Source organism: Vipera berus, assembly GCF_964194415.1.
Source record: "Vipera berus genome assembly, chromosome: 11".
In the NCBI taxonomy this organism is placed as follows: Eukaryota; Metazoa; Chordata; class Lepidosauria; order Squamata; family Viperidae; genus Vipera; species Vipera berus.
The window spans coordinates 15240291-15256439 of record NC_138214.1 but is presented as its reverse complement, the minus strand read 5'-3'; the positions used below and the strand labels follow the sequence as shown (position 1 = coordinate 15256439).

The 16149-nt window shown below is 39.5% G+C and overlaps 1 protein-coding gene across 1 annotated transcript in view; it reads left to right on the top strand.

The window, feature by feature from the left end:
* Window positions 1-16149, top strand: part of TRPC5 (transient receptor potential cation channel subfamily C member 5) — a gene marked incomplete at its 5' end in the record, with an annotated part of 122897 nt that overhangs the window by 72308 nt on the left and 34440 nt on the right. Inside the window, one exon of the mRNA XM_081336688.1 lies at window positions 9195-9334. Within this exon, the coding sequence (XP_081192814.1) occupies window positions 9195-9334 (140 nt within the window). The remainder of the gene's footprint in view (window positions 1-9194; window positions 9335-16149) is intronic.

The following is a 16149-nucleotide window of genomic DNA, read 5'->3' as shown; positions in this document are numbered from 1 at the left end:
GTTGTATAAGAAACCTTTTCCTTTTTCCAAGTTGTCAGTGTCTTTTCTGGATTTTCAAATATCAATATTTGTTTAATAGTAGATTCTTCTGTCATCGTACTTGAATGTTTTATTTTTTTCCTATTGTATTTTATATAGGTGATTCTTTAGTTGTAGTCAAAGTTTGGGCTTTCATATCTGGGCTGTCTTCTTGTTCTTTCACATAGCCTCTTAGTATTTCATTGGTTGTGGTAAGAATTTGGATTAGTGTTTTCAACATGGCGAGACTTTGTTGATTTTCATCCATAAATAAATTTTGTCCCTGGTCTTCTTCCATACGGGAGAAGGGCGATATATAAGTCTAATAAAATAAATAAAATAAAATAAATAAATAAAATCCAAAAGAAAGATTTTTTTTCTAGGTAGGAAACACAAAGCCTTTCACAGCTGTTGTTTCGAAGTTCTCAAGGTTATGTATCTTATCTATTTCCCTGGGCAGTCAGCCAGGCCCCTTTTAAAGTTTCCCTTTGAGTCCCAAAGTTGTCTTAATCTTTTCAGTTTTTCTTTTTCTTTTTTTCATAAGAAAGAATCCCGATTTCCAACAGAAGCAGACAATGACAAATGGGAAATAAAAGAACTTTCAATCCACGTGCTTTGAGAAATAACGTTCCAACTGGGATTCAGTTACTTTTTCAACGTTTAAAACGCCCCTGGGTATTTAGTCGCCACTCTTTCTGGAGGGAGGGCAAAAGTTCCCCTTCCCTCACTGCAGGGGGGAAAATGCTTAGCAGCTTAAGGAGGTATAGAAATTAATTAGGGTGTAAAAGAGGTAAATCTCACCCAGTCTCTTCTGCGCTGCTTTAAGAGTTGCCTGGTGGAAAATGTGACTTCGGCTGTTCACAGCCTAGGGACGAGCCATAATGGCCGGTCCTTTCATCCGCTGGTTTGGAGGGATCTCCAGGTCTAACGGGAAAGTTGCGGCTCTCCCATGATCCAATGAGTGCCCCTCCTTACTGGTCGCCTCTTCGGGGCAACTTTCGGCCCTTTTCAGAGCCCCCCAGTGATGTGAAACTGGACGGGGTGGGGGGTGGGGAGAGAGAGCAAGTCTCCCAGCCCTCCATAGAGGCTGCGTGACAAACCAGAAGTCCTTACAGATAAATTTTTATATCTTAGTATATCTTATCTTGCAATTTACACTAAAGGGAAGGACCTGAGTTTTTTCGATGATGCTATTATTAATGTTATCATTAATAATCACCTTCCCAGAGCTGGAGATCAAATAACATGCAAAGGATGGCTGATTCCTCACCTCTGTAAAATATACTTCTTGTTCATGACACGTGAATGAAATACTCTACGTGAAAAGTGTTCAATAAATATATACATTTAATTGGCTGAAAGCATGAGTTAGGGATTTGACCACCCAACTTGTAGAATGTGACTTTGAGTGATAAACAACAATAAAAGCAAAATCACAATTTCCTAACAAATTGACAACAAATATATACAGTATGTAGCAAACTTTTTTTTCCCTGATTTGGCTTGTTTCTTGGTCATATGTATGCTGTCTTGATGTTGCATGGTTAGATAAAAGGACCTAGAAAACCATCACAGATTTAAACAGAGTTTGACCTGGTTAATAGAGGAATGGGAGGCTATCAAGAAATCCTTCAATTGTAAGTTAGAAGGAAGTTGGGGGAAAAAATACCCTGGGAAATAGAAGCAAATACCTTTCATATTGTCCCTTTTTCACGAGGCAACTGGACTTTCTTTTTTTTTCTCTTTGAAGACGTTCCGCTTCTCATCCAAGAAGTTTCTTCAGCTCTGACTGGATGGTGGGGAATGGAAGGATTTATATTTCTTGCAGACAGCTGGTCATTTGCCTTCTTTTAGAGGGTCATTGATGCCACTTGGAGGCTTATTTGTGTCGTCAGGGTCACCTGAGTGGTGCAAATGGGTGTGGAGCCTTCTTGGAACAGTTGAAAGGTCTGTGTTGTAGACTTGAGATAGATGACGTCGTATCCCTCCCCCTCTGTTGAGAGAGGGCTGTTCAGTTTTGACATAGACGGCCTCTTTGACCCCTTTTTCAAACCAGCGGTCCTCCCTGTCCAGAATGTGGACTTTCATATTCTTTCCTGGAGAACTCCAGTGGTCTATTATGAAATCCCTAGCAATCAATCTTAGCTCAAGGATTTGACTCTGGATGTTGAGTCAAAGTGATGCCATTCTAATGTAATAGAATGCTTCAACTTACTGCAGTTCAAAAGGGTAACACTGGAAATCAACACACAGTCCAAGAACAGCAAGGGAAGGAGGTGAACAGTTGTAGATTTCATCCTTGGCTTCCTAATTCATGTCTGATGAACCTCCTCAGATCGGTGAATCCATGGTACGAAAGAAGTGGAAACCTGCTAGTTTCTGCTGTGTAGCTCAGAGTCATAACTCCTATGCTACACAAAGTCAAGTAATATTACAGAGGTGGTATGCAACCCATAACTCAAGCTGCACTGCAGTTAACTTAAGCAAACCTACAACTCAGATGTGGATCCCAATCAGTCCAATATGGCATATTTCAGGGAATATTCTTGGATGCAAAGTTCTTAGTTAGAGGTGAACATAATCGTAAATAGCCTAAAAGTGCCCTACAGTGGCTAAATTGATTGAATGATTGATTAATTGATTGTGTGCCATTAGGTTAGTAACAACTTCTTAGCAACCAGATAAATGTCTATGGAGATTCTCAGTCATCCAGGTCATGGTTGCCCCAAAGGTGCTATTTCAAAAAGACATTTGGCTTCTCATCCAAGAAGCTTCTTCAGTTCTGACTGAATGGTGGAGAATGGAAGTCAGTCAGAACTGAAGAAGCTTCTTGGATGAGAAGCGAAATGTCTTCAAGGAAAAATGAAGTCCAGTTGCCTCTTGAAAAGCACCTTTGGGACAATCAACCTGGTTCTTTAGATCCTCCAATAGTCAGCCGCTAAATGTGCTTAACATGCTGAGTTGATTTCTATGGCCATGATGTGTTATGAAAAGGTAGAGATAGAAATTGTTACCATTATGATAATTGTGCCATTTTTTTTACCATGTAGCTCTTATTCTTTGCTCTGTCATCATTACACAGCTCTATTTTCATTTATACTTATATTTATATTTCCTGTCTTTTGCTTGTAGCGTCAACAAAGCCAGATGAAGGTCAAATTGGCAAAATGGTGATGTCACAATATTTCCCTCTAATTTTAGTGGATTTCTGAACCATCCATTAAAATAATTGTGAAATAGCATCAAAAGTAAATGTTATTTATTTACTTAAGAGAATTTGTATGGCCGCCCAATTCACCCTCAGTGATTCTGAGTGGCTTACAAAGATAATAAAATAAAAATACATAATAAAATGAAATGAAATGAAATAAATAGTAAAATAAATAATAAAATAAAATAAAATAAAAAATAAAATAAAATAAAATAAATAAAATAAAATAAAATACAAGTGGTCCTTGACTTACAACAGTTTGTTTAATAACCTTTCAAAGTTACAACAGCACTGAATAAAGCGACTTATGACCGTTTTTCACACTTACAACCATTGCAGCAATCCATATTCATGTGATTGAAATTCAGACGCTTGGCAACTGGCATGAACTTACGACGGTTGCAGCGTCCCGGGATCACGTGATCCCCTTTTGTGACTTTCTGACAAGCAAAGTCAATGGAGGAAGCCGAATTCACTTAACGAACGTGTTACTAAATTAACAACTGCAACGATTCATTTAACAACTTTGGCAAGAAAGTTCGTAAAAAGGGGCAAAAATTCACTTAGCAGCTCTCTCGCTTAGCGACGTAAATTTTGGGCTCCATTGTGATCGTAAGTGGAGGTCTGACTGTACTGTAAAAAGAGTTCAGCAGAAACTGCAGTTAAAATATATAGTTAGAAATAGAAAATACGGTTAAAAAATATCATTAGAAATATTAGGAACATCCAAAATCACCTACCTCGTGTGTAGAAAGAGACGGCCTCAATAAAGGATAATCTGTTTAATAGCCAGAACCTCAATGCAATGTAGAACATGGTGTTTTAGCCAATTAATTTGACTTTGTGTCTCTATAAAGAAATCCCTGAATGATGGCAAAGATTCCTTCTGAACTGAAGAACTCTCTTTCTTTCTTTTTTGCACAGCCTCTGATTATTTTTAAACTAATAATACGATTCGTTTTTTCCTTTTGATTTACTTTCATAGACTCTATTTTTTAAAAAAAAAATCGAGAAGTTTAGAGTGGATATGTGAGGGGATTCTAAATAAGGAAATGCAGTGAAATAATGAACTGCAGTTCCTCACTTTGACAGCTCTTAAAAATGAATCAGAGACTGAATGGAGTCTTCAGACTGTAACTTTGAAGTGGGACTTGGGTAAAAGAAAGTTGATGCCTTGCAGGCTGGCCAACAATTTTTCCTTATTCGGTATGTTTGCAACTTAGTTTTCTCATCATTTTTCTGCTTTTGAGAAGGAAAAAAAATCTCTCTGGGAATAAGGCAGCATTCACAACACTGGGAATAAGGCAGCATTCACAATGATATTGAAGATGATAATCCCACAGCTCCAGGCTCTTTTTTTCAAAACAGGGTTTAGAACAGAACAGGATAACAGAGATGGGAGGGACCTTGGAGGTCTTCTAGTCCAACCGCCTGCTTAAGCAAGAGGCTGCATATACCATTTTAGACAAATGGTTGTCCAGTCCCTCCTTAAACGCCTCCAGTATTGGTCTTACATAAATGGTAATAATTTATTTTATTTTATTTTAATTCCATTTATATCCCGCCCTTCTCCGAAGACTCAGGGCGGCTTACAAGCTTAGCAGTAGCCTTCATTCTATGTATATGCCTGCTTATTAGGGCTTTCACACACACCCCAAGCGGCATTATTACAAAGTCAGCTTAATTGCCCCCAACAATCTGGGTCCTCATTTTACCTACCTAGGAAGGATGGAAGGCTGAGTCAACCTTGAGCCTGGCGGGACTCGAACCTGCACTAATTGCAGGCAGCTGGTGTTACTTAAGGAGGCATTAGCCCACTGCTCCACCAAGGCTCTATAATATCTTGAGATGATTGATAACACTGGAGACTTAGAGTACAATTCCCTGCGAGTAAGTTAATTGGAAGGAGGATTTTTTTTTCTTACAAAATATCCCTTATTGATGAAAAGGAATTCATATAAGATACTAGCACTTTCTCTGCTGGCAGCAGGACAATAACTATAACAAAAATTCTGATTGTTACAGTAACCATAACCCATGGGTTTCTACCTCAAAAGGTCCACTACCTCCTTAGTTGTGCAGGCAAGGAACTGGGTATAGCAAGGAAAATGTAGTAGGGGGTCCTTGGTGGTCTCTGTGCTTGGTTGCTTCCTAGCAGAACTTTCATTACCCAACTAGGTGACTCTGATGATGTTACCTAGTTGGGTAAAGCTCAGAGAGGATCAAGACTCCATGGTCCTCCTTCTCCTCCTCTTTTGCAGTACTGTTGCTATTATCTAGTTGGGTAATGAAACATCTGTAAGAAAACAATTAAACACAGAGAGTGCCACCCCACAGTTCTCCTCCTCCTCCTCCTCCTCCTCCTCCTCCTCAACCCCCCTCACTTCTAGCACTGATGATATTATCTAGTTGGGTAATGAAACATCTGTAAGAAAACAATTAAACACAGAGAGTGCCACCCCACAGTTCTCCTCCTCCTCCTCCTCCTCCTCCTCAACCCCCCTCACTTCTAGCACTGATGATATTATCTAGTTGGGTAATGAAACATCTGTAAGAAAACAATTAAACACAGAGAGTGCCACCCCACAGTTCTCCTCCTCCTCCTCCTCCTCCTCCTCCTCCTCCTCCTCCTCCTCCTCAACCCCCCTCACTTCTAGCACTGATGATATTATCTAGTTGGGTAATGAAACATCTGTAAGAAAACAATTAAACACAGAGAGTGCCACCCCACAGTCCTCCTCCTCCTCCTCCTCCTCCTCCTCCTCCTCCTCCTCCTCCTCCTCAACCCCCCTCACTTCTAGCACTGATGATATTATCTAGTTGGGTAATGAAACATCTGTAAGAAAACAATTAAACACAGAGAGTGCCACCCCACAGTTCTCCTCCTCCTCCTCCTCCTCCTCCTCCTCCTCAACCCCCCTCACTTCTAGCACTGATGATATTATCTAGTTGGGTAATGAAACGTCCGGAAAAAAACAACCAAGCTCAGAGAGTATAAAGGGCCCCACAATTCAACCCTGAACTACAAATATTCTCTTCTATTCATAAGGAAACTTTTATTTGCTTCTGGCAACATGAAGCCAGCCTTTCAACTGTAATTCCAAAGAGACAGAAATAGACTAAAGGAATTGAGAATGCAACAACACGTTTCAATGTGGACGGCTACTGATGGTGAATTATTATTAATGTTTGCTCTCTTCTGAATAACCCAGACTGCTCTCATTTCTGGGTTGGAAAAGCTGCAGGTCCAGATCTTGACCACCTCAGGATTAGACAGGTGCAAAGCAGCACCTCCCACCTTTGAAAATTTCACTGAAATGTTTTTTTCTTTGCTAAAAAAAAGGTCAATTTTCTTTCATCAACTCCAAAGGCAATCGGGTGGCCTTAGCTAGGATTCCCTAGAATTGAGCAGCAGTCCAAACAATCCCAGTTGTTAAACCAGTGATTCAAGATAAAAATCATAGCAATTGCAGAGGTAAAAATAATTACACAGTGGTAGAATAAAAAAAGGAGGAAGGGAATATGTTTTCAATGTTGAGTTCTAGTTAGAAGGGTTGTATTTAGAACACTACTCCTCTTGAGTTGGATCATCTGGACATTTGGCGCCCCATGGTCACCCTCCAAGGACTAATCCCAAATCCCAAATCCCTAACCCAGGGCTCTTCAAACTTGGCCCTTTTATGACTTGTGGACTTCAACTCCCAGAATTCCTCAGCCAGCGTGCCTGGCTGAGTCTGGGAGTTGAACTTCACAAGTCATAAAAGGGCCAAGTTTGAAGACGCCTGTCCTAACCCTTAGCCACTCAAAATCCAACATCGGAATGAAACTCAGTTTTAAGTGTCAGCCTCCCCAGACTAAAATGTTTTCCATTTCCGCATGGCCAGTAGATCTTAATACAGATAGCCTTCGACGTACGACCACAATTTAGCCTGAAACTTCTGTTGCTAAGTGTGACATTTGCTAAGTGAGTTTCACCCCATAGCATGACCTTGCTCACCAGAGTTGTTAAGTGAATCACTGCAGGTGTTAATAAGTGTTAAATTAGTAACACCGTTGTTAACCGAATCTGGCTTCCCCATTGGCTTTGCTAATCAGAAGGTCACAAAAGGGGATCATGTGATCCCAGGAATGAGTCAGCTGCCAAGCGTCTGAATTTTGATCATGTGACCACAGGGATGCTGCAATGGTCGTAAGTGTGAAAAATGGTCATAAGTCACTTTTTTCAATGCCGTTGTAACTTTGAACAGTCACTAAATGAACTGTTGTAAATCAAGCACTACCTATAGTCAGAATGAAAAATCAAAGATTATAGTTGCACAGAAAATAGAATAGAATAGAATAGAACAGAGTAGGGTAGGGTAGGGTAGAGTAGAGTAGAGTAGAGTAGAGTAGAGTAGAGTAGAGTAGAGTAGAGTAGAGTAGAGTAGAGTAGAGTAGAGTAGGATAGGGCAGAGTAGGGTAAAGTAGAGTAGAAGAATGAAGAATAGAATAGAATAGAATAGAATAGAATAGAATAGAATAGAATAGAATAGAATAGAATAGAATAGAAAGAATAGAATAGAATAGAATAGAATAGAATAGAATAGAATAGAATAGAATAGAATAGAATAGAATAGAATAGAATAGAATAGAATAGAATAGAATAGAATAGAATAGAATAGAATAGAATAGAATAGAATAGAATAGAATGGAATAGAATATGAGCCCCCTGCTCAAGCAGGAGAACCTATACCATCGCAGACAGGTGAATGTCCAATCTCCTTTTAAAAATCTCCAGTGATGGAGTGCCCACGATTTCTGCTGGGTAAGCTGTTCCACAGAATTTCTAAGGACCATTCCCCTTGTTAGTTTTTAAACTTTTATCTCGATACAAACAAGTTAAAAGTCTAGTGATGTCCATCTTTTCTGTTTGAAGACATAGCCTGTCCCTTCCATTTCAAGCCATCTGTTGCATCCTTGTAATTAATCAGTTTTGAAAGCGGTCCCTTTGTGTTTGATAGAAAAAAATAGGACGAAAGCGTCTACAGAGGTTTGCAATCCTCCAGGTCATGGTTGTCCCAAAGGTTTTGCTTTTTCAAGAGGCAACTGGACTTTCTTGTTTTTCTTTGAAGATGTTTTGCTTCTGATCCAAGAAGCTTCGCCAGCTCTCATGTCTTCAAAGAAAAACAAGAAAGTCCAGTTGCCTCTTGAAAAAGCAAAACCTTTGGAAAGGATGAAAGGTGTGTGTGGGGGAAACAAGATAGATTTTAAGGATTTTAGAGTGAATTTTAAAATTGAGTGAATCAGAAGACATGACAAAATTAACTGCTTTGATTAGAGACAATGGGTTAGACAACTTTATAATGAACTAGAAGCTGTTTGTGGACTTTCTCCATGTTAAATAACAGGTAGTTAATAGAGGGATTTGAAGATTAGTGTAATGTTTGGGTTAACCTGTTGACTTTTTTTTTTACATATATAATTATGATTAGATGTTGGGTCGATTTGATTATTAGACTTCCTCATCTGGAATACAGTATTTGTTTCTTTAATATAATATTTTTGTTAAATAAGGATGGGAAAGTTTATAACTGCATGTTAAACCATTATGTAAGGGGGGAGAACCTAACAGGGGTTTTTTATTGTTATTTACTTTTCAGCATTAAGCCAGGGTGGGTTTTTTAATGTTCAGTGTTAGATCTACTTGAAATTTGGATTTGTTTTTGGTTTTTTTGTTTTTGTTTTTCTGTACACAAGAAAAAATTTTCTCGTTGTTAGCACTGGATGTTCATTTTCTGGTTATCCGTTTTATTCTTGTTGATAAAAGAAATAAATTAATTAAAAAAAACCAGGGTGGAATCTGATGTTTCCTTGCTGTTATGTTTTAATTAGCTTTTCCCATGTGCTCTGCTTTGGCGCCCAATAATGGTGACTTAAGAGAATTGAAAATTGTTTTTTCACCCTTTCTCTCCCCCCCCCTTTACAGGTTTTATTTGGGGAGAAATCAAAGAAATGTGGGACGGCGGCTTTAACGAATACGTGCATGACTGGTGGAACCTGATGGATTTTGCAATGAATTCTCTCTACTTAGCAACCATTTCTCTGAAAATTGTCGCCTATGTCAAGGTATCGTAAATGAGTGCAGCGCATAGATTTCTTCTGCATTATTTTTTTTAATATAATTCTTCCGTTAGATGACAAGGAAATTGCTTTCGAGTTCTTTTTCCCCTCCAAAAAAACAGAAGGAAAATTTCTGCAAAATCTTAAGCACACTGGCATTTAACTTTGTTCTTAGATGTGTGTGTGTGTGTGTGTGCGTGCGTGCGCATATGTAAGTGTGTGTTGTCTTTCATTGTGCAGTCATCTCTCAAATGCTCTGCTGTTTGCTTAGCTTCCCTGGCTTCCTTTTACAAAAAAAAACCCAAGGGAAGAATAGCAGAAAATAGGGACAGAACTACGTGGTAACTCAGAGAAATAAAATCAGATCAAACAGAGACTCCGAAAAGAAAGGAGAAATTTATCGTAAGGCAAACGGAGAAGGAGAGGTTGAAAAATAGAAGATGTTTGCAGAGAAAAGAAATAGGAAAATGTTTTTTGGACAGTTTTACTATGAATAAGCAAATGTTTATGGCCTCCACAGCTTTGTTGCATCTCTCTGTGGCCCTTAAAGGAAATAGTTCTTACAGAGAATCCTTGCAAACCCTTTTGGCTCATCTCTTTCTAATGCAAATCCCTACCCTTTCTTCATTTTAACTTCTTCCCATGTATCATCTTGGTTCGTTGTTACTACCCTAAGTTCACCCTGGCTTGTCCCACCTAAGATCAGGAGACAAGTAGCAGCAGATGTCAAGAAGAGAGTGATCCTTGACATCCTCTGAACGTAAGTCCAAGCCTGCCAACTCAGATCTAGGAACAGCTTGATGTCAAGAACAAACATTCTTGAGGGTCCACGAGAATAAAACCAAATTAAAAGATGGAGGAAGGAGACCATCCAGCAAGGAATAACATTAAAGGAGGATCTAGCTGAAAGATCTCTGACCTCCTTTATATTTCTTGGAGGATCCTGAATAGGTTGACAGTTGGAGTGCCTGGATGTAAAACCAATATGCCCAAGGGGAGGTTTTTAGTGCAAAGATCCCCAACCTTTTGGCCACAGGGTCCAGTTCCAGGGAGAGACATTTTTCAATGGACCAGAGGGGGTATGGTTTCATCTACTGTCTGCATCCCACGGATGGAGCTTTGCTTGTTTGCACAGACCGATTTCTAGCATGCTGCGGCCTGGTGCCAGTCCATGGATCGGGGGTTGGGCAACCCTGTTTTACTGGATAACAACACGCTGTGTTAATGTGGAGAGACACAGAGCCCGGCCCATCTGCTGGCATATTGGCTACTATCACAAACGTGTTCTGATAATGACTTATTTTTGGCCAACGACAAAGTCAAGAAAGCAGCTTCATTCTGGCAGTTTAAAGTTTGATCTAGACACAGAAGAAGAATTATTAGCCTGGCTTAGGAACAGTTCTTCAAAAAAAAACCATGACTACAAATGGTGTTTAAGTTGGGCTTGCGCCAATTTCAGATGTTGTGTTGCTGTTCCTCTGTTTTGTTATTTAAGAGTTGGGATGCTTCTTCTCAAAACAACGAGTCCCTGCTTACAGTTAATGCATAATAGACTATAAAACTCATTTTTGAAACCCAGAACAACAGCCAGTGAAAGAAAAATCAATATACTGTAAACAGCTGCTGGACCAGAGAAATCAAATCAGCAGAAATAAAATTAAATGAAGGACACACTGCAGTGTGAAAGGGGAATAAAAAAAATACACCATCGAAGCATCTTTGGTGCCAAAAAAAAAGTTAATAGAATAAATGCCAAGCTTGCTTCCTTCTAAAATGTATTCCAAAAGTTTGGGAGGGGGTGGTTATTACTAAAGTAAGCAGGGATTAGCCAAAGTCATTATTTCCCACCCATCACAGACAGTCCTTGATTTACAACCATTTGTTCAGAGAATGTCTATGGAGAGTCTCAATCATTCAAGCCATGGTTGTCCCAAAGGTGTTTCCCCCCCCAAAAAAGGCAACTGGACTTTCAATACGTGACTTTACACAGGTTACATTGGCCACCATCAGCAACTTAACTAAATAAGGGACTCCCCTGTAGATTTTAAATGTTCTCCATTTCCATCACAGATTTCCTTATGCAACTCCACACTCTGAGGTCACCATCTTCACTCGTAAAAGATTGGGGAACCAAACCTCAGTTCCTCTCTTCTGAACCTGGTGTCCTTTCCAGTAATCTCTTGAAGGCAAGCCGAGTTTGCACGCTTTCTAAGAACAATGCAAGGACCTCGCTTTGAAAATAACCGTTTTTAAAGTGCAGGTAGTCCTCAATTTACAACAGTTTGCTGAGTGGCCATTTGAAGTTACAGTAGCACTGAGAAATGTGGCCGTTTTTCACAGTTACGACCTTTGCAGCATCCCTGTGCTGACATGATCCAAATTCAGACATCTGGTGACTGACTCATATTTACAATGGTTGCAGTGTCTTGGGGTCACGTGATCCCCCTTTGTGATATTTCCGACAAGCAAAGTCAATGGGGAAGCCAGATTCACTTAACAACCATGTTGCTGACTTACCAACTGCAGTGATTCACTTAACAACTGTGGCAAGAAAGGTTGCTAAATGGAGCACATCTCACTTAACAAATGTCTCGCTTAGCAATAGGAAGTTTGGGCTGAATTGTGGTTGTAAGTCGAGGACTACCTGTATAGCAAGGGAATGATCTTTTTTCTTTTTTTTTCTTTTGGGACTGGCCACCTTTGATTGCTGTCTGTTTAATTGCTGTCTTCCGGTCAAGTAAACTTCATCTCTGCTTCAAGCAATTATCCTGAGTTCTTTCCAGCCCTGATTGAACCAAGAAACTGAAGAGGCTTCTTGGAGGAAAAGTGAAGTGTTTTAAAAGGAAAAAGAAATTCTACTTGTTCTTTGGAAACAGCACCATGGGACATGGTGCATAGCTTCGCAGTATTGGGAGATTAAATTGAAACACTGAAATGCTCTCGTGGACAATATTGGGTTGGAGAAACATTTTTTTTTCCAGCCCAACTTTTTCTAGTCCTTTTTCCTATGGTGCTACCAAGAAAAACAAGGTACCCTGGGTTCAGCCATTGGCCTAAAACAGGGGTAGGCAACCTTGGCTCTTTTATGACTCGTGGACTTCAACTCCCAGAATTCCTGAGCCAGCCACGTTGAGGGGAAAGGGAGAGGTTTCCAAGCTGAGCCATGCTGGCTCAGGAATTCTGGGAGTTGAAGTCCATGAGTCATCAAAGAGCCGAGGTTGCCTACCCCTGGCCTAAACCATAAAATGTTTTGTTAGGCTTTTGGCTTAGTGCACGGTGTGAACCTATTCCGCAAAACATAGTTAATCAAACTGGATTGAATTTAATTTCTGATTTTCCTCCAACCTTCCCTTTTCCCCTTATTGTTTCAGCACCAGTTTGAATTTAAAAAGAGAGAGACAAGAGCACAAAATTCTACAAGCATTTTTTTCTGTCAATTTCTTTTAATGTAGGTGTTTTGTGTCATAGAATATATTTTGGGGAAGAACTATTTGCCCTAATATAGCATATTGTACAAGCTCATCTAACACACTTTTCTCATTTTTGGACAAATGGGTTGGGCTAAAACGTGATAAACAACATTTAGGATAATGCAGATATTAGCTTGCAACTATAGTCCAGCAATCAGATGGATTCAAGAAATTAAACTGGCTTTTTGTTAAATTGAGAGACAATGAATTTTGCTTTTTTCATTCTTTTTATACCTCTGGGGAAAGAAAGTTCCAAAGTCTAAGTACCCATGATGTAGGTCCAATTATTCCGTCATCATTGACATCTGACTGAAGTCCCCAAGGATGCCCTGTTTTCAGCTTTAGAAAGCTTGTATTTGTCTAGACCAGGAGTCTTCAAACTTGGACCTTTTATGACTTGTGGACTTCAACTCCCAGAATTCCTCAGCCAGGTTTGCCTGGCTCAGGAATTCTGGGACTTGAAGTCCACAAGTCATAAAAGGGCCAAGTTTGTAGACCCCTGGTCTAGACCAGGGATCTCCAAACTTGGCAACTTGTGGACTTCAACTCCCAGAATTCCTCAGCCAGCAAGACTTAGTTGATGATGGTGGGTATTTCAGGCATTTTCCAAAGAAAGAACAGAAAGGGTTGTGGTAGCAGAATGGAAGCTCTGAGTCTGTGCACAAATTCTTAAAATGTTGGGTCTTTGGCAGTCTTAGAGAGACCCACTGTCACTAATGAATGGAAAATGGGAATGAAAAAGGAAGAATGTGACCAAATTGTCTTTCTATCTGATGGTTAGCAATGCTGGTGTCAGGATCAAGAAGCGGGAACACATGGAGTTATTTCTGAGTTGTTTCTTTCAAACAGAATCTTGCCAATCTAAAGCAACTATCTGCATAACTATACATATATTCTGTGAACTGCTAGGGAGAGTCCACCTTTGTCCTCTCCCTGCCTACCAGACATTCCAAGCTCCTGCTTGAGCAGGGGGCTGGACTAGAAGACCTCTAAGGTCCCTTCCAGCTCTATTCTATTCTATTCTATTCTATTCTATTCTGTTCTGTTCTGTTCTGTTCTGTTCTGTTCTGTTCTATTCTATTCTATTCTATTCTATTCTATTCTATTCTATTCTATTCTATTCTATTCTATTCTATTCTATTCTATTCTATTCTATTCTATTCTATTCTAGTCCAGTCCAGTCTAGTCTATTCCAGTCTATTATTTTCTAGTCTAGTCTAGTCTATATTCTATTCTATTCTATTCTATTCTATTCTATTCTATTCTATTCTATTCTATTCTATTCTATTCTAGTCTAGTCTAGTCTAGTCTAGTCTAGTCTAGTCTAGTCTAGTCTAGTCTAGTCTATATTCTAGTCTATATTCTAGTCTATTCTATATTATTTTCTAGTCTATTCTATATTCTATTCTATTCTATATTCTACTCCACTCCACTCCATTCCATTCCATTCCATTCCATTCCATTCCATTCCATTCCATTCCATTCCATTCCATTCCATTCTATTCTATTCTATTCTATTCTATTCTATTCTATTCTATTCTATTCTATTCTATTCTATTCTATTCTATTCTATTCTATTCTATTCTAGTTTCCTTTGCTTCTGAGAAAAAGATCCTCCCTTCAACTCAGGATTACATTCCACCTCGGGTGGTGACCAAACTGAGAAAACCTGAACTTGCAGTGATAAACGCTTTTAACTGCATTTGTCTTTCCCTTGGAGACTTTTTCCTGGGTAAGAAGTGGAACCAGGAGAAAATGGCAATTGTACCATTTCCCATAGGGCTTTTTTCAAACTTGGCTTTCAGCTATTGGGATTCTCTGCTCCTGAGAGCCCTCTTGAATGATGCTCCATACAGAATCAGTATTATTATGTTTTAGCAGGCTTCTGCCCTGAAGCTTCTCTGATTTGGTTTGCTTCCCCTATGCCCAGTTTGATGCTAATTATAATTATTAGACTATATATAACTACTTAGGATTTTGATGCTCATAAGGATCTTTTCAATGAACTCAATTTTTTCCTTTTCTTGCTTAGCTCTAGAAATAAGTCCTAGCTACGGAGTTCTTTACTGTTTTGCCTGGCTATTCAGTATAGATCAACAAGACATTCTTAGATGCTCTTTCTTGGTCACTGAAAATATTCTGTGAGCAGAGATCAAAATTTAACGATGTTTAAAGCGGGCACCGTGTTTCAAGGTAGAAGCGTTCCAACTTTGACATTGATCATTTGCAAAGTAACACACTGGTCTGGCCTTGAACTGAGCTACTCTGTTTTCAGAATGGAGGTTGGAACAGCCCTGTTTAACCACTGGAACTCTTCCAGTGTACTCAGAATGACCTGTTTAAAGAATAGCGTGGATGTTCTGAGGCTGAAATATTTTGACATCAGAAAAACGTTTCATAATTCACATAATGTCACCTCTGAGAACCAGGAGTCTTTCCCACATACGATTACTAGCTTCTGCTAAATATTCTCCCATGCAATGATCTGTGGTCAGAGAGATCAAAAGTTCTTTTATTGACATCCATTTCATTCTATGTATTTGAAGTTTCAGTTATCCAACAACCATCCGCAGAAGTTCAGATGAGATCAGTTGGCCCACGCATTAACTGCGAGTGAGGAATATATCCACAAACCACATGGCCGAGACAAGGCAGGAGTGTCCACCTCCACATGAGTGATGTCCAGGTGTAGTGTCATGTGGGGATGACTTTGAGAAATGGAGGAAGAGATGCTGCCTAGGGAATAATCAAAGGGCAGAGACGACCACAAAAAACAGACAGAGAAAGAGACTCAGAAAGAAACCACCCTCAATTCTCCATCTGTAAAAGAGACGGCACGAGATTTGTAACTCTCAGACTTACACTGAGAGAATTGAAGAAGCTTCTTGGATGAGAAGCGAAATGTCTTCAAAGAAAAACAAGAATGTCCAGTTGCCTCTTGAAAAAGCACCTTTGGGACAACCATGATCTGGATGACTGAGAATCTCCATAGACAACCGGTCTTACAAGATTCTTTTAATGTAGCCTGGAGGAACGTTGTCCATGGGGTCACGATGGGTCAGACACGACTTCGCAGCTAACAACAATAGTAAAGTTGAATTAGCTCATCTGGTTGCCTTTCTCTCTGATCTACCTGGGATGGCTGATATCAGCTCTCTTTGACATTCATTAGAATTTGGAACGCTGCCTTGAGCATTTTGGCAAGAAAGGACCAAAGACTACCCAGGACAAGAAAAAAAAAGATGGGTCACTGAATTTTTTCCCCTTTAATTAAATTGAGCTCATTAGAGTTTGTCCTTCAGTTTATTCCCCCCCTTTCCCCCTCTAAAACAAAAAATCTGGGTAGGAAAA